Source organism: Arvicola amphibius, chromosome 9, assembly GCF_903992535.2.
Source record: "Arvicola amphibius chromosome 9, mArvAmp1.2, whole genome shotgun sequence".
Lineage (NCBI taxonomy): Eukaryota > Metazoa > Chordata > Mammalia > Rodentia > Cricetidae > Arvicola > Arvicola amphibius.
Window position 1 is genome coordinate 40,947,064 of NC_052055.2, and position 23,939 is coordinate 40,971,002.

At 43.9% G+C, this 23,939-nt stretch overlaps 1 protein-coding gene across 1 annotated transcript; it reads left to right on the forward strand.

The window, feature by feature from the left end:
* The first annotated feature begins 467 nt into the window (after positions 1 to 467).
* Wbp2nl (WBP2 N-terminal like) lies at positions 468 to 22,218 on the forward strand. The gene is made up of 5 exons (XM_038343568.1): positions 468 to 535; positions 14,221 to 14,329; positions 14,586 to 14,727; positions 14,891 to 14,983; positions 21,790 to 22,218. The coding sequence occupies exons 1-5, from the start codon at positions 474 to 476 to the stop codon at positions 22,143 to 22,145; spliced, it is 762 nt and encodes a 253-aa protein (XP_038199496.1). The 5' UTR covers positions 468 to 473; the 3' UTR covers positions 22,146 to 22,218.
* Positions 22,219 to 23,939: the final 1,721 nt, after the last annotated feature.

Sequence of the window (23,939 nt, forward strand, 5' to 3'; positions counted from 1 at the left end):
TGGATGCACACCTTCCTAGACCTGGATGGAGGGGGAAGGGCCTTGGACTTCCCACAGGCAGGGCACCCTGACTTCTCTTAGGACTGGAGAGGGAGAAGGAGGAGGAGTGGGGGAAGTGGGAGGGAAATGGGAGGATGGGAGGAGGTGGAAATTTTTAATAAATAAATAATAAATAAAATAAAAATAAATAAATAAAACCCCCAATTCCTAGCAGGAGCAAGGGGGCCTGGCTGCAGGTCTACAAATAGGTTGTAGGATAGATCTACACACCCATCCTCCAGGCCCCCCCCCCCCCGAACACGCCCCTCAGGGCTCCCTCTCCTGGCTCTGCCAGTTCCTCTTGTGACAGCTGCCCCACTCAACTCCAGGTTTCTGCGCCATAATCTCCGCCCTTTCCTCAGGGCCCCGCCCCATGCTTTGTAGGCCCCGCCCCTTCCCATTTGAAGGGCAGACGGAGGTGGGAGGGGACCAAGATGGCGGTGAATCAGAACCACACAGAGGACCGCCGTGGGGCCACCATCCCTCGTGGCGAAAGGTGCCTGAGGGGACTTCCAGGCTGCTGTCGAGGAGGGAGGAGATGCTCAGGGTAGCCTTGCGCGAATCAACGACTTTCCCGCCCTTTCCGGGCGTGGTCCTTTGACGTTTGAGGGCACGCGCTGTCTGGGAGCCTTTGGCGCGTGTGCCGGGTGCCAGGGTGAGCGTCCTCAGAAAGGTCTGAGCGAGAGAGGTGTGAAGAGCTGGTCAGCCCTTGCATCGCGCAGTGTGGCCGCCATCGACTGTGTGCAACTTTACGGGGTGACAGTCACCCTGAGGGCCCTGGGTACGCCTCACTCTACCCGAGTTAGGCAGCTCAGAAGAGGCGCTAGGATGTGGAGTGTAGGTAGGTAACTGTGGAAAGATCCCCGAACTGGCGAGAGCCTTCCTCAGAAATTCCCTAGAGCTCGCTTTCTTGTTGCTTCAATCTGGGAGAAGACAGCGTCACCTTTGTTGAAAAGACTGGGAACAAAAAATTAAGGGTGTTCAGGAAGAATGGCGCCCTCAACCTCTTCCGTGCTAAGGCTTGTAAGGTGGCTTCTCGGTCAGCGGAGGCCCATCTCCAGGCAGACTTAAGACCTTGACCCCAAGCCCTTCTTTAGTACACCCCTTACTCACTCTCCCTACACTGTGTCTCCACTTCTCGATAATCTCTTGCTGATTTCCCTTTATTTCCCACCTGGCAGTGAGACTCAAATTCAGTGATGTGCTCAAATGAACTTGAAGGCCAGTTTGAGGCCATCCTGGTCTCCATAGTGAGTTCTAGCATAGCCAGAGCTATTTAGTAGAAAGACCCTGTCTCAAAAAAGGAAAGAAAAGAAAAAAGCCCTGGTTTTTTTTTTTTCTTTTTTTTTCTTTTTTTTTTGTTTTTGTTTTGTTTTGTTCCTTTGAAGTTTTAGAGTCTGTGCTCTTGAATATGTACCGATAGTTTTCATTGAACAGCTAATTATGGCAAGTATTGTTCTTCGTGCCTCTCTCTGCTATGTCTGCAATGGGAGCAGAGCTGTTCCTCTCATTTTGCGGGTAGAAATATAAGACACGGTTTGCTCAGAGTCATTTTCAGTGTGTGTGACAAAGCCCAGGTTTGGATTTGGAATCATGTGCATATTTCTCTTGCTGCCCTTCAGAAAAGTTTTGTTTTCTGCTTTCTCTTTGTCAAAGACCCTGTTGGCTATGACTTTCCCAGATACAAACTGCTGTAAGAAAATAGTTGAGGGGGGCAGGAATTGGCTCTGTTTTTAATTTTCCTTACAGTTATGATACACATTTCAGAGTTTAGGTACAATTTGTGGTGTGTTGAATGTGTTGACTTCAGTCTTGCTATTTATTTAGCTAGGGCTGGCCCTAAACTTGTGAATCTTCTGCCTCAGCCTCCCAATGAATTTTGTAGTAATTAAACAACTACAACAAACATCCCAGAATATCTCAGATTTGGAATTGAGCAAGGGTTTGTTTACACTGAAATACCAACCATCGACAGTAATAATATAGATATTGACATTTAAAAGCATTCCCAATGTATTGGTAAATGAGGAAAATAAATTACAAAGAGGTTGGGGGAGCACATGTGTTATTGAGGAAGAATTCAGTGACTAAAGTTGGAGTTAAAGTTTCTTGTTTGTATCTTTGCCTTGGTACAGTATATGTTAAACAGACCTAATCTAAAAGCTTAAAATGCTCCACTGAAGCCAGATGTGATCATGCAGGTCTACTGGGATTACAGGGGATGGTGCAGGTCTGCTGGGATTGCAGGGGATGCTGCAGGCCTGTGGGATTACAGGGGATGGTGCAGATCTGTTGAGATTACAGGGGATGGTGTAGGTCTCCTGGGATTGCAGGGGATGGTGCAGGCCTGTGGGATTACAGGGGATGGTGCAAGTCTGCTGGGACTGCAGGGGATGCTGAAGGTCTGCTGGGATCACAGGGGATGCTGCATGCCTTCTGGAATCGGGGTGCCGCCATACCTGGCTTGTAGTGCATTTGTCATTATGACTGAGAGGTCATAAATGTACAGGCCAGGCTGTGTTGTAAAAATAAAAAAAATTAAATTGTTTTATTTTATCCATTTTTTTAAAAAATTGGGCAGATGATACTTGATGTTGTAGGAAAATCAGAGAAAAAATTAATTCCCCAAATTTCAGCATTCAGTAGTTTTTACATCTTAGTATGGATTTCTCTTCCCTTTTCCCTATGGAAACTCATGTTTGTTTCCCCCCTTTTCACCAGCTCTGGAACTAATTTTCCTTATTTGCCAATCTTTTGAGGCAATTTCCAGTACCCATATCTGTATTGCTACTGTCAATGGCTAATACTCCAGTGTGCATAAATCTTTGCTTAATTCTCAATATGAACTATTCCAATGTCCTTTTCCTCATTTATATGCATGACGGTTTAGAATTTTTAATATGTGCACGTGCCACAGCACACATAGAGGTCATAGGACAACCTATGGGGGTCCTCTCACCTTCTACCATGTGGGTCCCAGAGATTAAATTTAGCCTTCAGGCTCAGTGGCAAGTGCCTTTACTCAGGGAACCTGCTTGAGAATGTATCTCTACCAGTCTATCAAAATGTGCCTTTGAGGCTGGTACCGTAACCTGTCTCTGTGCCTTACCTGTGATGCCAAGGAAGCTGTGAGAGGCAAGGAAGAGCCTGGGTTGAGGCTGTCCTTCTGGAGTCCCAGTCCCACCCCATGGAGGAAACCAGCCATGACTCGGTCCCCAGAACTAGCACAGTGTATGCATTGTTTCCCCTTTCCGCTCACAAAAAGAAGTTGTTATAAGGGGAAGACCCTGCTCAGTCAGGCCAAGGCATCCCAACAAACCAAAACCAAAGGAGGAGATGAATGGCAAACCAAGGCACAGGTCCCTTTATCAGATTTAAGATGCCCCAGGATAAAAGAGGAACTTAGGGTCTGGTGTCATGCTTATGTTAGTATCATTAAAATAAAGGCTCTGTAGAGTACACACTTCAGCTGGTCAAAATCTAGAGATTACTTGAGCATAAGAACACATACTACCAAACAGCTTTTTTAAAAAATATAAAATTGTCCATAGGAAAAAAATTAAGAACTTTAAAGTGTTGTGTTTCTATCTTGTTTTCTCCCAGTACAGGTTGAACATCCCTGATCTGAAAATCCAAAATCAAAAATGCTCCCCTAAATTCAGGTGTGATAGGGTTAGAGTTCATTTAGTAAGGGCTTATCCTGTTCTGCTAGAGGACCCAAGTTCAGTTCCCAGAACCTACACTAGATGGAGCACAACTGCCTGTAACTCCAGCTCCAGACCTTTGGCTTCCAAGGGCACCTACAGATATGCATATACCCTCTCCGCCATACAAAGGGCATATACACAATTTGAAAAAAATTATTCCGGATGTGGTGAAACTGCCTTGAAAATTACAGCACTCGGGTTGATGTAAGAGGATTGTGAGTTCCAGGAAATCCTGGGCTACATAGCCAGACCATGTCTCAAAACAACAAAGAAAACCTTTTAACCTGGTCTACAGAGCAAGTTCCAGGACAGCCAGAGCTGTTACACAGAGAAACTCTGTCTTAAAAAAAAGCCGGGAAGCCGGGCGGTGGTGGCGCACGCCTTTAATCCCAGCACTCGGGAGGCAGAGGCAGGCGGATCTCTGTGAGTTCGAGAGCAGCCTGGTCTACAAGAGCTAGTTCCAGGACAGGCTCCAAAGCTACAGAGAAACCCTGTCTCGAAAAACCAAAAAAAAAAAAAAAAAAAAAAAAAGCCGGGAGGTGGTGTCACACGCCTTTAATCCCAGCATTCGGGAGGCAGAGGCAGGTGGATCTCTGTGAGTTCGAGGCCAGCCTGGACTACAAGAGCTAGTTCTAGGACAGGCTCCAAAGCTACAGAGAAATCCTATCTTGGAAAACAAAACAAAAAACAAAACAAAACAAACAAAAGTTAAAACCTTTGAGTCCCACCAAATACCTCATCTGGAAAATTTTACTCCATGATACTTTATTTTATGCATAACATTGCTTAAAATATTATATAAAGTCACCTTCAGGTTATATGTATAAGGTATATATGAAACAAATGAATGTCACATTAAGACTTGGGTCTCAGTCCCCCCAAATCTCTTGTGTATGCAAATATTCTAAAACTCAAAGCTGTTCAGATCCTGAATATTTCATTGATACTCAAGTTATACTAAAAATCAAGACTTGTCAGCAATTAATCTTGAATTAATTTTGATAAAAGTAGGAAAAGAATAACTATCACTCATGCTGGGCGGTGGTGGCGCACGCCTTCAATCCCAGCACTCGGGAGGCAGAGGTGGGCAGATCTCTGTGAGTTTGAGGCCAGCCTGGTCTACAAGAGCTAGTTCCAGGACAGGCTCCAAAGCTTCAGAGAAACCCTGACTCAAAAACCAAAACCAAACCAAACCAAAACAAAAGAACAACAACAAAAAAACTATCACACTAATGCTATTGTAATCCCATTATAAAAGCTATATTAATGTTTGATTGATTTGTGTGAGAGTTTTTATTTATTTATTTATTTATTTATTTATTTATTTAGTTAGTTAGTTTTTCGAGACGGGGTTTCTCTGTAGCTTTGGAGCCCATCCTGGTACTAGCTCTTGTAGACCAGGCTGGCCTCGAAGGCACAGAGATCCGCCTGCCTCTGCCTCCCGAGTGCTGGGATTGAAGGCGTGCGCCGCCACTGCCCGATTGTGTGAGAATTTTTGTGTTTTGTGGTGGTTTGAATGAAATGACCCCTGTAGGCCATAGGAAATAGCGCTGTTAGGAGGTGTGGCCTTTTTGGAGGAAGTGTGTCACGGGGGTGGACTTTGGAGTTTCAGAAGCTCAACCCATGCTCTGTGTCACTCTTTCAGCTGTCCATTGATCCAGATCTAAAACTCCCAGTTCCTTCTTCAGCACCATGTCTGCCTGCATGCCTCCATGCTTCCCATCATGATTACAATGGAGTAAACCTCTGAGCTGTAAGCCAGCCCCAGTTAAATGCTTTCCTTTATAAGAGTTGTTGTGGTCATAATATGGTATCTCTTAAAAGCAATGAAACTCTAAGACATTTGTATTTTTTTTGAGATGTATTTTTATTTTATGTGGGTGTTTTGCCTGCATGTATGTCTGTGTACTGTGTGTGTGTGTGTGTGTGTGTGTGTGCAATGCCTGTGGAGGCCAGAAGGTGTAGAATCCCTTGGGACTGTATAGATGCTTATGAGCCACTGTATGGGTACTGAAAAGCCAACCTAGGTTGTCTCCAAGAGCAGTTAGTGCTCTTAACAACTGAGCCATCTCTCTAGCCCTATTTTTTTCAGTTTGTTTTTGAGTCAGGATTTCACTATTGAACCCAGTGGGTTATTCTGTAAACCAAGGTTATAAGCCTTAAATTCTATGTATAGAAGTGAGTGCTTGGGCTGTAAGTGTAGTGGATGTGCATGCATGCATTTTTGTGAGTAGTACCATGGATGTCCTCTTCACTCTTCTGGGTAAAGGATCTCTGAGGCAGGAGCTCTCACTGAACCTGAAGCTCAGTATTTCAGCTAGACTGATGAATGAACTCCTGTGATCTCCCTGTGTCTTCCCAATGCTGAGATTATTGGTACATGTGGCTATTCCTATATTTTGCATGGGTGCTGGAGATTTGAACTTGGGTCTTGTTGCTTTCACAAAAAGTCCTCATATCCACTGAGCCATCTCCTTAGCCCTCTTGAATTCTTTATTCTCTTGCCTCAGCTTCTCAAGTTCTGGGATCAGGTATGTACTACTATGTCCAGTAGGTAGTTAGGGAGTTTGATTCATTTATATTTAATGTAATTGTTAAAGAACTTAACATCTGCAATTTTGTAGGCTGAGCTCTGTGAGTTTGAGGTCAGCCTGGTCTACAAGAGCTAGTTCCAGGACAGGCTCCAAAGCTACAGAGAAACCCTGTCTCAAAAAAAAAAAAAAAAAAAAAAAAACCTGCAGTTTTGCTGTTTGTTTTCTATACCATTCTATCTTCTGTGTTCCTTAATTCCTTCACTACTGTCTATTGTTTCTGAGATTTTTTTTTCTAATATGCCGTTTAATTTCATCCTTACTTCTCTCTGGATATATTTTAGTGATTTTCTTTGTGTTTGACCTGTTGATTATACTTAACATCTTAATTTACAATAATATAACTCAAATCAACAGTGGTGCTGTGAGACTCGGCCAGGCTCTCCATGTTTCCTCCCACCCGCGGGTGGGCCGGCTGAGGACACGTGGAAGCCTGGACTTGGGAACCAGGGTTTCTTACAGTAGCTCCCGTTCTGTCTGCCTGAGCACAATTTCTACGCACACCACCGGCTTCAGTTGGTGAGTTCCCCCATTCTGGTCAGCTTAACCGTTTCTCTGAATCCAAGGAATGGACCGTTGAGCTCCAGGAAATCTTGTGGTGTTCCTAGAAATGAACGACAGCCCCCAACCCTTAACGGCTACATTTGAACCCTTCATTGACATTCATCTCTGGATTGCTTCCCTTAGCTAAAATCTTCAGTCGTCCTGCTACTGGGGGCCCAGGGTCCCTCGGATTTCTCTTTCTCCTTTTTTTTTCTTTTCTTTTTGCCCACTTGTTGGTGGTTCCTGTCATGGTATCTCTGGCTTCCGAGTTGCCCCGACTGGAGACCCTGTGGTGTTCGCCTCTGATTCACACCCTGCCCATGGGGGGAGGGGGAGATGTCCCCTTATAGGCCGTGTGGTGTCGCTGTTTTCGTGGGTTCACGGTTTCAGCTATGGGTAGCAAGCCATCCAAGCCCATCAATCCAGCGTACCCCTGGGATGGATGCCTTTTAGAGGCCCTGAAACCCCAGGCCTTAATGCCCTACTTACAGATTCCCACACTTGTTCATCTTTGTTCAAAAAATGGTCTCCTTACAATTTAGACAACAATTTAAAGTGGCCGCTTAGCAGCACCTTTGATCCCGATATTCTATGGGACCTTTCTAACTACTGTCAGTGCACAGGCAAATGGAAAGTTTCCTTACATCCAAGCTTTTTACTATCTAAGCTCTAAGCCTAAGCCCTTTGTCCTTGCAAGTTGTTTGCCTGCTCACATGTTCCTGGCTATGCCATCTGAGCTGGAAGAACCCTACACTTCTGCTCTGGACCCAGCTAATGAACCTCTGCCTTTTTTACCTCAGTGGGCAGGTACCCCCATTCCTTTAGCTCCTACCCCTGTTCTTCAGCTCCTACCCTCACTCCACCGGTGTCCCTGTCACTGGCTCCACTTTTCCTAAAACTGCCCCTGCCATCGCTACTGCTGCCAACAAGATTGGTGGGATCCATGAGGCAGCTGTTTTCAATTCCAGCCTTTGCTCCCCTGCTACTGTTGTGGCATGGCAGTTCAGTGACAGGGCAGATCACGCCTCTAGGTCTCTCTTATTAAACTTAAAGTTCCTGCAGCTCAAAAATCGTGACTTTTCCTTACAACATGTGACCGCTGCCATTTTGATTGAGGTCAGGTGACCTTACCATAATCTTAACTGAGGTCAGGTGACTTCACTGCCATCTTAACTGAGAACCAGGTCAGATAACCAAGTTCCGCCATATTTACCGAGGTATTCCCTGTCTGGTCCCCCGGTTCTGACTCTGTTGCATATGTGTTTTGTGCAGTGGCATTCCTTTGGTAGGGCCCACCAAGAGCATCCACTTGGCCCAATTCGTGCTCACTCTGTTTGTGTGTTCATAGATGTAACCTAAATGCACCTATGTTTGCTGTTAAATGTTATAATTGTCTGTTCATTGCATCTCATTTCAGACTGCAAAACAATAAGTCTCATGTTTTAAACTGGTATGTACTTTTAAGTCTATTACAAAATACTTTATATTTAATCCAACCTTCATTTAAAATATATTAAAATGTTCTCTACTATTGTCAATTTTGCCATTAACCTTCTGTTGCAAGAAGTTTTTTCTTTTTTCTTTTTACGAGTGTAAATCTTACCTGTTAAGGTGAAAGCCAGTACAGTTAAGCTCGAACCCAGCTCTCCAGGCAGATTCTATACTGTAGTTATACCTGATAAACAGCCCTCAACTGCTCAGAAATCTGGGAAATAATGGCATTTAAATATTTAATTATTAAAAGACTTTTTTCATAACAAAAAGAGACAGGTTGGCTCCTAGCAGCAGCATTCTACTTCCTCCAAAGAAGACAGAAGACAAATGGGCACAGAACAACGTCCATCTGCAATTCATTTCAACTGCCAAGTGCTGACCACTGGGAAAAACTGCCTTTCATCTAAACTGAAGATCTCCAGACGTGGACAGAATCGCTGGAATTGACAGCCTAGCTGCTCAGGTCAAGGTAGACTTGTCTTCCTGCAGATTTCTTAGCCCACAGGATCTTCTGGAGCCTGGCAGGCCCTGTGCTAAACAGCAAAAGGCAAATATGACCTTCAGTGACCATGGAGGACCCTAAGGAGTAGCTCTAGGTGCCAACCAAGTAAGTTCTCTGCTGTTTTTTTAATCAATAACTCAAGTAAAATTTTATCCTTCTCAAAGATCTCTGATACAGTTTGACAGCTGAGAGGTTATGTCAGTTTAAAAGAACAACCACACCAAAAAATTCAACAAAATAAAAATATAAGACCTGGAAGTTATAAAGTTGTGAGGAAAAATACAAGTTATCAAATTTCTCTCTCACACTGCCTTCCATAGTCTTAAAAATACTTTTTATTAGCCGGGCGGCAGTGGCACACGCCTTTAATCCCAGCACTCGGGAGGCAGAGGCAGGCGGATCTCTGTGAGTTCGAGACCAGCCTGGTCTACAAGAGCTAGTTCCAGGACAGGCTCCAAAGCTACAGAGAAACCCTGTCTCAAAAAACCAAAAAAAAAAAAAATACTTTTTATTGTGCAAAAATATCTATCACAGTCATTCTGACATAAATATGCTCTTGTTTATTCAACATATATGTCTAAAACTTCTGTTTTCACAAAGAATTCTTGTGAGTTTCAGGGAGTCAAATTGAAGGATCCCTCTTAAACAGGTGTAAGAGACACTAGACACTTCCATACCACAAACACTGAACAGGAGCAAAGAGACTAGCTACACCAGGATGTGACCAGCACCCAGCTTTCTCAGGTTCCTCCCCAAAGATGATACCCACAAATAAGCAGGAAGCAGTCTTGAGAATCCGCCACCCCAATTCCTTTAACCTGTGTTGCCTACCCTCCTGCCTTTTTATTATAAAAAAAGAGATGGGAATGTAATGGTCTGTCCTGTCCCTTTAAGACAAGCTACACCCATTCCCTCCCCATCTGCCGAGGCAAGATGATAATCAGCTTTTAGCCTGAGACCCTCCCTTTCTGTCTCTAAGAGGCAGCTTCTGTCTCTCCCTTCTCCCACTTCTCCCCTTCCCCTTGTTTCTCTCTCTCTCTCTCTCTCTCTCTCTCTCTCTCTCTCTCTCTCTCTCTCTCTCTCTCCCCTTCTTTTTGTGCTTCTCTCTCTGCTCTTCTCCCCTTTCCCCTCCATAACCCACTAAATAAATATTCAACCTTACTCTGCATGGCATGCGTGTCCATGTCTCTGTCTCTTGCCCGCCATGTGGCTCCCTGCCTGGGACCAGTTGTCTTTGGAGACTTGTGGCGTGGTCTTGGTCTCTCATCCTCCATGAGGCTCCCTGCCTGCCACTACCCAGGGATCCACAGTGGTGTGGTCTCATGGCCCGCTGCCCACTGCATCCACTTGGGGATCCGTAGCAGTTTTATTTAAACCATAACACCAACAAAAAAATCTTTTGTCCTATGTGGCTCCGCCCACTCCCAAAACTTTACTGTCACACATTACAGTTCTATGTATTATCACTATCAATGTATAATTCTCATTTTATGATCTTAAACTGATCCTTCCACTATATCACCCTCTCCTCAGTTATGTAACTTCCCCGCTGAAAAATCCAGAGCTTGCAGTTTTTCTTGGCTGTCCAGTGAGTTCCCAAGAAGCTCACATCCCAAACCACTTCCCAACCTGGTGTCTCTCTTCTCCCTGTTACTCATGCTGTGTGACATCCACATGGCCTTTTCCTCCCGAGGAGGCATTTACTTCCCATTATCTGCATCTCCATTCCTATCAATGCACTTGACCGAATCGTTTCTTCTACCATTACCTCTGCCTTAAACATCACCTATTTCTTAATAATCAGCTCTAGCGGGGTCCTTTCTGAGAGATCTTTCACAATTGTTTCCACCATAAACAATCTGTCCTGTTAAATTACTGGGACATTTTTGTGCCATTTACATGATACGTGTCTCCTATTACTTGCATTATGTTCTCTGTTCATGTTTCCTCTCTTTTTCCCTTTTTAATTTTCTTAAAATAAATATTTAGCAACTTACAATTTGCTAGAGTTATAGTAGTGAAGCAGACAGTTCTCTCTAATAATCATGGGGGGGGGATAGGCACTGAACAAATAAACTAAAAAAACACCTAGATTCTATGAGGGAGGCAAACTCAAGTCCAAATTGTCCCTATTTGGAGTGAAGCTGGAGTAATATGCAGGGTTTGGTGAGGGGTGAAGCCAGAGTAATGTGTGGGGTTGGGGGGTGAAGCCAGAGTAATGTGCAGGGTTTGGGGGGGAGTTGATGGAGGAGGGTCATCTGTCTATGTGTTACTTTCATTGGTTAATATAGAAACTGCCTTGGCCCTTTAATAGGACAGAAAATTAGGTAGGTGGAGTAGACAGAACAAAACTGTGGGAGAAAGAAAGCAGAGTCAGGCAGACGCCTCAGGCAGTCGTCATGATTCTTCGACCCAAGACGGATGTAGACTAGAATCTTTCTCGGTAAGCCACCACCTTGTGGTGCTACACAGATGATTAAAAATGGGTTAATCAAGATGTGAGAGTTAGCCAATAAGAGGCTGGAACTAATGGGCCAAACAGTGTTTAAATGAATACAATTTCCGTGTTAATTATTTCAGGTGTAAAGCTAGCTGGGTGGCTGGACACAGCCCCACAGCTCCTACTACAGGAAGTGAAGCGGGAGTAATGTGCGGGGTTGGTGGGGGGAGTGAAGCGGGAGTAATGTGTGTGACTCAAGGGCAGGAGTGAAGCCAGAGTAGTATGTGGGGTGGGGTGGGGTGGGGAGGGAATGAAGCCAGAGTAACATGTGGGGCTGGTGGGGGGAGTGAAGCTGGAGTAACATGTGGGGCTGGTGGGGGAGTGAAGCTGGAGTAATGTGTGGGGCTGGTGGGGGGAGTGAAGCTGGAGTAACGTGTGGGGTTGGGGGCATGAAAGTGTCTGTGCTTGGTCTTCTTTACCAGCCAAACATTCCAAGAGCCCAGTTCTTCCTAGTTATTGCACAAGAAATCTAAGAATTAGTGGCAAACATTGAGACTAGAAGTTTGAAAAGACAAAATCCAGCCATAAAAAGGGAAGAGGAGCTGGAGAGATAACTTAGTGGTTAAGAGCACTTCTTGCTCTTCTAGAGGGCCCAAATTTGGTTCCCAGTGCCCATGTTAGTTAGCTCACAGTAATCTGTAACTCCAGTTCCAAGGGATCCAAAGGCCTCTGTGAACATCCACACATATGTGGCATACACTCACACAGATACACACATGCATAAACTTAAATGTATAAGTAAAAGTAAAATCATTTTATTTTAAAAATTATTTTGTGTGTATGGATATTTTCCCTGCATATCTGCCTGTGCACCTCATGCATGAAGGTCCTTTGAAGGTCAGAAGAGGTCATCAGATCTCCTGGAACTGAAGTTACAGACTATTGTGAGCTGCCTTGTGGGTGGTGGGACTCAAACCTGGGTCCTCTGGAAGAGGAGCCAGTGGTCTTAACTGGTGAACCATTGCTCCAGTCCAAACAAAAATTTTTTAAGACATTTTTTATTGATATTTATTGAGCTCTATATTTTTCTCTGCTCCCTTCCCTGCCTCTCTCCTCCCCACTTCAACTCTCCCCCAAGGTCTCCATGCTCCCAATTTACTCAGGAGATCTGGTCTTTTTCTACTTTCTACTTCCCATGTAGATTAGATCTATGTAAGTCTCTCTTAGTGTCCTCATTGTTGTCTAAGTTCTCTGGGATTGTGGCTTGTAGGCTGGCTTTCTTTGCTTTATGTTTGAAAACCACCTATGAGTGAGTACATGTGATAATTGTCTTTCTGTGTCTGGGTTACCTCACTCAAAATAATGTTTTCTAGCTCCATCCATTTTCCTGCAAAATTCAAGCTGTCATTTTCTTCTGCTGTGTAGTACTCCATTGTGTAAATGTACCACATTTTCCTCATCCATTCTTCAGTCGAGGGGCATTTAGGTTGTTTCCAGGTTCTGGCTATGACAAACAAAGCTGCTATGAACATAGCTGAACACATGTCCTTGTGGCACGATTGAGCAGCCTTTGGATTATATACCCAAAAGTGATATTTCTGGGCCTTGAGGAAGGTTGTTTCCTAATTTTCTGAGAAATCACCACACTGACATCCAAAGGAGTTGTACCAGCTTGCATTCCTACCAACAATGCAGAAGTGTTTGTTCCCTTTTCCCCACAACCTCTCCAGCATAAGTTGTCATCAGTGTTTTTGATCTTGGCCATTCTTACAAGTGTAAGATGGAATCTCAGAGTTGTTTTGATTTGCATTTCTCTGATGACTAAGGATGTTGAACATTTTCTTAAGTGTCTTTCAGCCATTTTAGATTCCTCTGTTGAAAGTTCTCTGTTTAGGTCTGTACTCCATTTTTTTTTATTGGATTATGTGATCTTTTGGTGTCCAATTTCTTGAGTTTCTTGTATATTTTGGAGATCAGACCTCTGTCTGATATGGGGTTAGTGAAGATATTTTCCCATTCTGTAGGCTGTCGTTTTGTCTTGTTGACTGTGTCCTTTGCTTTACAGAAGCTTTTCAGTTTCAGGAGGTCCCATTTATTAATTGTTTCTCTCAGTGTCTGTGCTGCTGGGGTTCTATTTAGGAAGTGGTTCCCTGTGCCAATGCATTCAAGTGTACTTCCCACTTTTTCTTCTATAAGGTTCAGTGTGGCTGGCTTTATGTTAAGGTCTTTGATCTATTTGGACTTGAGTTTTGTGCATGGTGATAGATATGGGTTTATTTTCATTCTTATATATGTTGATATCCAGTTATGCCAGCACCACTTGTTAAATATGCTTTCTCTTTTCCATTTGATATTTTTTGCTTTTAAATCAAAGATCAGGTGTTTGAAGATGTGTGGATTGCTATCCAGGTCTTCTATTAGGTTCCATTGGTCTTCCTCTCTGTTCTTATGCCTGTACCAGGCTGTTTTCAGTGCTGTAGCTCTATAGTAGAGTTTGAAGTCAGGGATTGTGATGTCTCCCGAAGTTCTTTTATTATACAGGATTGTTTTGGTTATCCTGAGTTTTTTGCTTTTCCATATGAAGTTGAATATTGCTCTTTTGAGATCTTTGAAGAATTTTGCTGGGATTTTGATGGGCACAAACAAAATCTTTTCAAGAAGGAAGAATAGGAACAAGTTGTCCAAGAATAGTATTTCTTGAATCCTTTTCATTTCCTAAAATAGAAGTAGCAGCTAATATATATTGACTGATACCGTTGTTTGTGCCATTTTGGTGTTTTCTTTGGTGATCACATTTGGACTAGCAGTTCTAGGCAGGTGTTCTAGCTTAGAGCTACATGCATAGCCCCGTGTGTGTCTTTTATGTACTTTTTAACATGTGCTGCTCGCCTTGCCTTTCTGTAGTCTCCTAAAGAAGTCTTCAGGTGTGGACCTCTCCTTCCCCCAGCCACCGCCAGGCTCCAGCTTCTTCAGTGGTACAAAGAGGGGTGCGCTGTTTCTCACCTCATATCGGGTAATGTATACTTTTCTTATTTGGCTGATTAGCTTACATTTGTTTTTCATGAAGCTGAAAAAAGTTAAACATTGGCTTTTAAGGTGTTTTAAAACATTTTTACTTTGAGACTTCCATTTTGAAGAAGGATGGAAGAAAGAGATGATGTTTCTCAATTAGGCCACACTACCCAAGTGACCTTGGCATTGCTTCTGCAAGACTCTCTATCCATGGAGAAATTCTGTATTCCTTTTCCAAAGTTTCCTTCCTCACTTAGGTGATTTTTGTGACTTCACGTTCAGACAATGATCCCATGCTGTCTTTTATGATGCCATTTCATCTAATGACTAACTGCACTGTTGAACAACCAATCTTTGGTGCAAACTACATTAAAGGGACAATTCAGGCCGCTCCAGATGGTAAGTTTTTCTTCTTAGAAGTGCCTCCCGTATGCCCCCCAAAAAGATGCTAGCGAGTTTAAGATTCCGACTTGCTTCATGTTAAGATTCAAACCAAAGCCAAGCTGCGTACATGAGGGTGCATTCCTCAGGGTTTGTGAGTATTTGCCATTTCTTCCCCCAGGTGGCTGGGAAGGATCAGCTACTTTTAAATTGGCCTTTAGGAAAGGAGGTGCCATCGAGTTTGCCCAGCTGCTGGCCAAAGCTGCCTCCGCTGGTGAGTGATAACGCAGTAGAGGCTGTAGGCATTAAGGGATTGAAGTAGTACTACTTCTTAGCAGAGCTGGCTAGCCTGTACTCAGGCATTTGGCATTTCTACATGAATTCAACAAGCATTTCCCGAGTTTACCTGTTATCTACACTGTATGCTTATTTACCTCGCCCTGTCCTGGGGAAGCTGGGACCCTGTAGTCAGACACCTGTATGACTAATGTAAAACCAGTGCTCTTTTGTGCCACCTCCTGCATGGCTTGGTCCTGGAAACCTGACTGGAGTGACCTGGGAATGAAGAACAGACATACTCTTGTACAAAAAGCCTGAGACCAGGTGGGCTGTGCTCACCCAGATGGAGCAGCACCAGCATGCGGCTCAGAAACTCAGTGTCTATCTGAACACAGGAGGGAGAGGTCAGGTCTTCTTGGTGGGAGGTCTCTGTATGGGAGCTGTCTCAGGCTGTGACCAAGCCGGGCGAGGAAGTTTCAGTAAATGCTTCTGTACAGTCTTGTCAATATTTGTACTTGGGCCAGAGGAAATCCTCGCCAATTCCCGAGCTTAACCTGGGGAAGGCTTTGTCACCTGTATTTTGATCTCGCCTTGGCCTTGCCCTTGTTTATCTTCCATTTGCTCTTATTGTCCATGAGAGGGGAATAGGGTCCCTACTGTCCTACATTGTTGACCTAATGGCTGTACCAGAGAATGCTCTCTGTAATTGAAACATTCATTTATACTGCTTTTATCCAACCTAATTTCACTTCCTGCCGCCCACACTCTTAGAATCCAGTCAAACTGCACTTTGTACCTTACCCACTCTTCTCCTGAGTTGTCATTTTGTTTGGCCAGTCTCTCTCTCTCTCTCTCTCTCTCTCTCTCTCTCTCTCTCTCTCTCTTTGGTTTTTGGTCTTTTTTCTTCAGACAGTGTGCCCCTGTAGCTCTGGAGCCTGTCCTGGAACTAGCTCTTGTAAACCAGGTTGGCCTTGAACTCATAGAGATCCACCTGCCTTTGCCTCCGAATGCTGGGATTAAAGGTGTGTGCTACCACTGCTCAGTGCCTTTCTTTTTTTTTTCTACCTCCAGCCCCAATCTAGATGTTGAAAACACAGCCTAGTAAAGATGGCCATTTGCAGATGTGTATATATTTGCTTTAATAGAAACATTGACTATGGTGCCCCAGACACGATGGAAGAGTATAAAGTGTCTAGCTTAGTACAGTGAATGTACTATGATGCTGTAGATATGGTCAAGACCTATAATCAAAGCTGGGCTGTGGTGGTGCACACCTTTAATCCCAGCACTCAGGAGGCAGAGGCAGGCAGATCTCTGTGAGTTCGAGGCCAGCCTGGTCTACAGAGCTAGATCCAGGACAGGCTCCAAAGCTGTCCCTGTCTTGAAAAACAAAAAACAAAACAGAAGAAAAAAGACCTATAATTATTGTAAGTTTGAAAATAAATGAGGTTAGTTTAAAATCATGTAATTTAGTTAGCGCTTTTTAAGTATTTTCTATACTAGACAGTGTCCTAGGCCCTTTGCAACCATCGGTTTAATGCTCATAAAATCTTATGACATAACTGGGTGGTGGTGACATATATATACCATATATATGTCATATTGTTATATATACATATGCTAATATTATGCTCATTTGATAGCTGGGAAACCAAGTAAGTGATGGTTGTATAGTAAGTACTATTATTAGGTCCTAAATAACCACAGATAATGAGACAAGATTTCTGCTCTCAAGAAGGTTTAAGAAGAGGGCCACATGTATTTTTACTTAGTATCACCAGAGTATTGTTGGCTCTCATGTAAGGTGGTAGTTAATACTGTTAGTTACTCAGTTCATAGCTGCTGTATATCTAATTGAAAATAATATAGTTCTTATTTTGTCAAATTGTCTTCTCAGCTGCCCAAGGAACTCCACTCACAGTCTCAGCTTTCTGGATGAGTCCTCTAGGGATCATTGTCATAGCTGGGGAGAGGGGCACGTGCGCCCCACAGGCATGCCAAGGTGAGGTGTGGAGAGGGGCACGTGTGCCCCACAGGTATGCCAAGGTGAGGTGTGGGGAAAGGAGCAGGTGCGCCCCACAGGCATGCCAAGGTGAGGTGTGGAGAGAGGGGCACGTGTGCCCCACAGACATGCCAAGGTGAGGTAATGAGGGCTTTTTGGAAGCTGGCCCCAATGCCCTCTCAGGGTTCAGAAAAGAAATCTACAGCCATCAGAAGGCTTGGGATCTAAGGATGTAAATGAATCTCTCACTCCATACTTCTTCGTGTCAGTTTCTTTATTGTTCTGCTGCTATTCCAATTCTCCTGTCCTACTTCTAACTTCTCCTTGTCTCATCTCCTAGCTCCTTCTCTCTCCCTAAAATCTCTCTTTATGCCAGGAGCCTTGAAGTGATAAAAAAAATATGAGTTACTTCTCATTGGTCAAAAGCACATTCTTAGAGCAAGCGACAAGGAGCTGAGTCATCTACCATGGCAACACAAGGGCCCAAGGTTACAGGACCAGAGGCCAGGGTTTGCAGTGCCCAGTGAGATATGCTTTGAGACATAGGTCTTTTGTTAACAGGTTGACAGGCAAATGATTGGGTGCTTTATCTTAGGGTGCTTTGTGTATTTGTGTAGTAACCTTGGTTGGACATCTGTAACTCTAGGTCTACATACTGAGTTCTAGGATAGCCACTACAATATAGAACCCCCATCTATCTATCTATCTATCTATCTATCTATCTATCTATCTATCTATCTATCTTTAAATTTATATCTACATAATATATAGATATTTTGAAAGGAGCCTTTGACAAGTCAGACCCAAACTCCAAACTTCAGGGTGCAGAAAATGAAATGTTGGTTCTTTTCCAGAGTTCCCATCTCTCTGCTACTGTAATGAAATATCTGAGACAATTATTGAAAAAAAAAGGTTTATTATTATTTTGAGACAGGATCTCAAGTAGTCCAGACTGATCTCCAACTCACTCAGTAGCTGAGGATGCCCTTGAACTTCTGATTCTCCTACCTCTAACTCCCAAATACTGGAATTATAGCTATCCAATAGCATACCTAGTTTTTATTTTGTTTTAAGACAAGGTCTCACATTGTGGTTTAAACTGGCCTGAAATTTATTATGTAGACCAGGTTGGCTTTGGCTTTGAACTGTGACAGTCCTCCTTGCCTCGGCCTCACTAGTGCTGGGGTTATGGGTGTCATCTTGTGGGTTTTCATGTTTGTGTGTGTGTGTGTGTGTGTGTGTGTGTGCGCGTGCGTGCGTGCATGCGTGCACGTGTGTGCATGCTATGGCATTCATGTGGAACTCAGAGGATAACTGTGGGAGTCAGTTCACTCTTTCACCATGTGGGTCCCAGGAATTGAGCATAGGTTGTTAGGCTTGGTGGTATACGCCTTTGTCTACTGAGCTATCTTGCTGGCCTTTTGTTTTTATTTTTGTTGTTGGATTTTTTTTGTGATTTTTATTGCTTTTTTTTTGAGACAGGGCCTCATATAGCCTAGGCTGATCTAGAACTTACTATGTAAACAAAACTGGCTTTAAATTCAAAGATTTGCTGCCTGTGCCTCAGGATTAAAGATGTGCCACAATTCCCAGCTGTTGTTTTTCAGCATCTCCTTGACGCTGAACCGAGTCTCATAATTGTGTGTGTATAAAACTACACCTGGATGTCTTGGCTTTTTACTGAATTCTAGTCATGACATATTAAATTATAGAGCCAGATTGTAGGGCTTTGGTGTGAAGAGTGACTTTAGTTTCCTCTGGGTATAGGTACCAGGGCCTTTAGTTTCTTCTTGTCTCTTTTCCCCTTCTCTGTTGTCTTTGCCTTTCCATAGTAAATGAAGGATGTGTTCTCATTTTCCTCACTTGTAACCATTGTTATACTGAAGTCCAGTTGCTGGTCTGTGTGTCCCCCGTCTCTTCAGTGTAGTGAGGATGGAAACGATGATTTCTAAGCTCTTTTTTCTTTGTGTTGGTTGGTTTGTTTTTTGTTTTGTTTTGCTTATTTTTCAAGGCAGGGTTTCTCTGTGTGGCCCTGGCCTCGATCCTACTGCCTCCACTTTGGAGTCCTGGGACTAAAGTCATGCACCACCACACCTGCTTTTGTATTGGAGCTTACTGGAGGCAGAGGCATATGGATTTCTGTGAATTTGATGCCATACTGGTCTACATAGTGAGTTCTAGGACAGCCAGGGCTATGTAGAGATCCTGTCTCAAAACAAACAAGCAAACAAGAAAACAACAACAAAAAAAACAAATAAAATAAATAAAAAAGTTTTCTGGCTTTGAATATGGTTGTGGACACCTTTAATCCCAGCACTCAGGAAGCAGAGGCATGCAGATCACTGTAAGTTCAAGATCAGCCTATGTACATAGTGAGTTCCAGGCCAGTTATGGCTGTACAATGATTCTCTGTCTTAAAAAATTAACTTATTGCTTGGGAGATTGTTCAATTAGTAATGTACTTATCACATAAGCATGAGACTTGAGTTTTGGATCTCTAGCATGAAAAGAAGTTGGACATAGGATCATGTGTCTGTAACCCCAGTACTGAGAGATCGTGGAGGCAGGCGGATCCTGGTGCTTGCTGGCCAGCTTGTCCAGCCAATCAGTGAGCTCTGGGATCAGTGAGAGACCCTATTTCAAAGCATAAGGTGGTGAGTGGCTAAAGATGCCAGGTGGTGGTGGCACATGCCTTTAATCCCAGCACTCAGGAGGCAGAGGCAGAGGCAGGTGGATCTCTGTGAGTTCGAGGATAGCCAGGTCTACAGAGTGAGTTTCAGGACAGCCAAGGCTACATAAAGAAACCCTTGAAAAATCAAAAAAAAAAAAAGACACTTGATGTTGCTTTCCAGCCTCCACATTTGTGGTGTACATATATAATGCACACATGTAACTACACAACTACACACATGAATACTGTACACATATGTATACCACACAGAAATTTAAATGAAACAAAATGTTTTCTTCTGTTTTTACATTTATTTTGTGTGGATATATGCATGTGTGCACATGCTGTGACAGGAATGTGGAAGTCAGAAGACAATTTCAGGGATCAGCTTTCCTTCCACCATGTAGGTTCTGAGGGTGAAGCTTCAGGTAGTCTGAGTGTTCATGGTGCTGGAAGAAGAAAGGTAATCCGTATCGCCCAGCTATGTACCCTGTGCAGTCTGCCTACAAGATACACTAGTACAATAGTGGCACAGATGTCATGGGAATAACTAACCACTTCTATTGGATTTAAGGTCCACTCTATTAAGGAACCATACCTGACACTGCTAAAGTGGCCAGGAACCTAAGACTAGATAGATCCTGAGCCCAGAGGAAACGTAATACCGTTATTCTGCTAGAGGAACATAGCAACAAAATGAGACCTAGTGACATGCTGACATCCCTCCAGATCAGTGCATCACGTGGTCTGCATTAGCAAAGCTTCTCGTTAAAGTAGGTGGCAATTAGCACGAGACCACAAGTGGATAAAATGCAGAGAGTGAGAGACTGCAGCACTCGGTCCTAGATGGGATGTCTTCACCGGTCCTGCTGTAGCTGCTTTCTGTTGCTGTGAAAAGACGCCATGGTCAAGGCGGCTCATAAGACAAAGCACTGGCTGAGAGCTCGCTTACGGTGCCAGAGGCGGAACCCACCCATGATCATCATGGCAAGGAGCGTGGTGGCAGGCAGGCAGGCATGGTGCTGGAACAACAGCGAGGTTTTCTTAATACATAAGCAGACAGAGTAAGACAGGGCCTGGCACGGGCCTCTGAACCCTCAAAACCTGCCCCCCAGCACTTTCAACAAGGCCACACCTCCTAATCCTTCCTAAACAGTCCAGAACTGGGAACCCAACGTTCAGATATATGAGCCCCTGGGGACCATTCTCATTCCAACAACCACAAACCTCCTCCTCTCAAGGCTCAGGGACCCATGCAGAAGAGGAGGCAGAAAGATTAAGAGCCAAAGATGACAGATGCCAAGGAACCAGGGACTTGTAGACACAACAGATGCACATAGCTCAAAAAGATAGATGGCACATACAAGATCTTCACAAATTTAAACCAGACAAAAATCCCAGCATGGAGAAGGGGAAGTGGACACAAAGCAGCTATTTGTAATGAATACCCTCTAGGAAAGGGAATATCAGCTTTTCCCAATGCAGTGTCTGGGTACATCAACCACACTGCAGGGCACACCCTGTGCTCAGGAGTGTGACAGGCTGACACAAAATGGTTTTGGTTTTGTCTTAATGCTTTTGTTTGTTTCTACCTTTGTTTTTTGTTTTATGGATTTAGGAGGAGAAAGGAAGAGAGAACATGAAGCAGGGAGGGAGGTGGGAAGATCTAGGAAGAGTTGGAGGAGGGAACTGGAGTTACAGATGGTTGTGCCATGTGGCTGCTGGTAATTGAACTGGGGTCCTCTGGAAGAGCAGCCAGTGCTCTTAATTACTGAGCAGTCTCTCTAGAGCCACCCCCTCCTTTAAAATCACATTTTTCCTTCTGGTTTTCAAATTATGCTCCTCACTGAGGGTATTTCCTTTTCATAAACTCAACAAACATTATCAAATAAAATATGTATCAGCACAACTCTGAGTAATGACCAGTTATCTAGAAGGGTATTTCCAGGTAATTCAGATCACTTTACCAGAAAAAAACGATAAGGCTTTTGTCTGGTGATGACTAAAGGGAAGGTTCTAGCTTGGCTAAATTCTCATGTGTGAGTTTCCCTTGGTATCATTTTCTATGTTCTTCAGTTATTTTTTGCTCACAGGGTAACAATTTTTCCCTTCTTTTTGCCATTCCCAGCTGCCTATGGAGTTCCACCTGCAGGACACGGAGCCCCACCTCCCAGATATGATGTCCTGCCTCCTGGATATGCAGCTAGGATGTATGGATCCCCTCCTCCTCTATATGGAGCTACTCCTGTGGACTATGGAGTCCTGCCTCCTGGATATGGAGTCCTACCTCCCAGCTACGGAAGTACAGCTGTGATGTCTAGTTCCCCACCTCCCAGATATGAAGCCCCACCTATGGGTTCTGAGACTTTGCCACCTGCTCAGTCAGAAGCAGGGCATCCCATTCCTGTGGCAGCCCAGACTCCTGGATTCCAGGCATCTTTTCCCTCTACCTCATCTTCACAAGCTCATTCTCCCCGCCTCTAAGATGTAAACCTTGAAGTTTCACCAAGCAAAACCACACACTAGCATTGAAGTCAAGAAAGAACGTTTAGGTATATGATCCCAGCCTCATCCTAGGTAGTTGGTCCCCCACCTCGGAAGTTCAGTCATAGGACAGAAGTAAGATTTATCTCCATGCTTTGATTTAAAAAGTAGTGTCACTCTTGATATGCTGGATGAAGGAGTAGCACCAGAGGGCTAATTCCCTAATGACTTGGTTGACATTGGATGCATTTTAAAACATAGCTTGACGTGAGCTTGCAAAAAGCTTCCTGCCTTTCTCCTCATCTGCATTAGAAAACCTTTATAATACTCTATTTGGTAGATGCTAAGATCTGCTAAAATGTCACTTGGGAGCTGGGCCTGGTGGTGCAGGTTTAGAGGATGAAACAGAAGGATGATAAGTTCAAGGCTAACCTGGGCAGCCTAGTGAGAGCCTGTCTCAAAGACTATAAAAAGGGCCGGGGATAGAGCTCAACTGTAGTGTGCTTGCCTAGTATGCTGATGGTCCTAGGTTTAATCCCCAGTACCAAAATTAATTGATTAATTGAAAATGCAGGTGTCAGTCATGGATGCACATGCCTGTAATCCCAGCACTTGAGAGGAAGAGTCAGGAGGTTCAGAAGTTCAAGATCATCTCTGACTATGTAGGGAGTTAAATGTCAGCCTAGGCTACTTTAGAACCCACCTCAAGGCGGGGCGGTGATGGTGCACGCCTTTAATCCCAACACTCGGGGGACAGAGGCAGGCGGATCTCTGTGAGTTCTAGGCCAGCCTGGTCTACAAGAGCTAGTCTCAGGACAGGCTCCAAAGCTACAGAGAAACCCTGTGTCGAAAAAACAAAAAACAAAAAAACCAAACCAAAACAACAACAGCAACAAAAAAAAAAAACAAAAAGAACCCACCTCAAAAACAAAATCAAAACCTCATTACATTGAACACAGTTGTTTCTTACAGTATTATTTACATTACAGAAAGAATGGAACAACCTTAATTTCCAGTGAGAGGGATCTTATGAATTACACCATATTCATACAATAGAATACATAGATGTTATAGAGAAGGCAGCCTTTAGGACCAAAGCAAAACAATAAGGGAAAAAGGCCCAAAGCAACCTACTGGGAGGGAGTATGTGTGTTCATTTAAAAAGTCTACAGTCAGAATATGCAAAGAGCTAGAAAAAGAAGCAGAGATCAGGGGAGGTGGCTCAGTTGTGCATGTGCTTGAGGGCCTGCCATTGATCACTAGCGTTCAAGAAGCACACTCATGTAACTCCATTCCTGGGGTGGGGGGTATAGGGACAAGATCCTTGGGGTTTGCTGACCAGCAGTCATACTGAATCAGTGAGCCCCTGGGTCAGAGACTGTATTTCAGTCCTCTACCACTAGATACCTTCTCTGCCCCTACCTGAATCTTTGCTATAGCAGCTTCCTATTCTAGTGTCTACCCCTACAGGATACTTGCACATGCTCACAAAGATGCATATGGAAAGGTTCTGTTGAGTTCTTTGTTTCCAGTAGCACAAAATTAGAAATAACTTAATGATGTTTAATTTCTTTTTTGTTGTTGTTTTGCTTTTGAGACAGGGTTTCTCTGTGTTGCCCTGGTTGTCCTGAAACTCACTCTGTAGACCAGGCTGGCCTTGAACTCACAGAGCTCCTCCTGCCTCTGTCCCCTGAGTGTTGGGATTAAAGGTATGTGCCACCACTGTGCCCGACCAATGATGGTTAATTTCTCTGGTCAACTTGATCATTAAGAAACACCTGAGCATTACGGGAA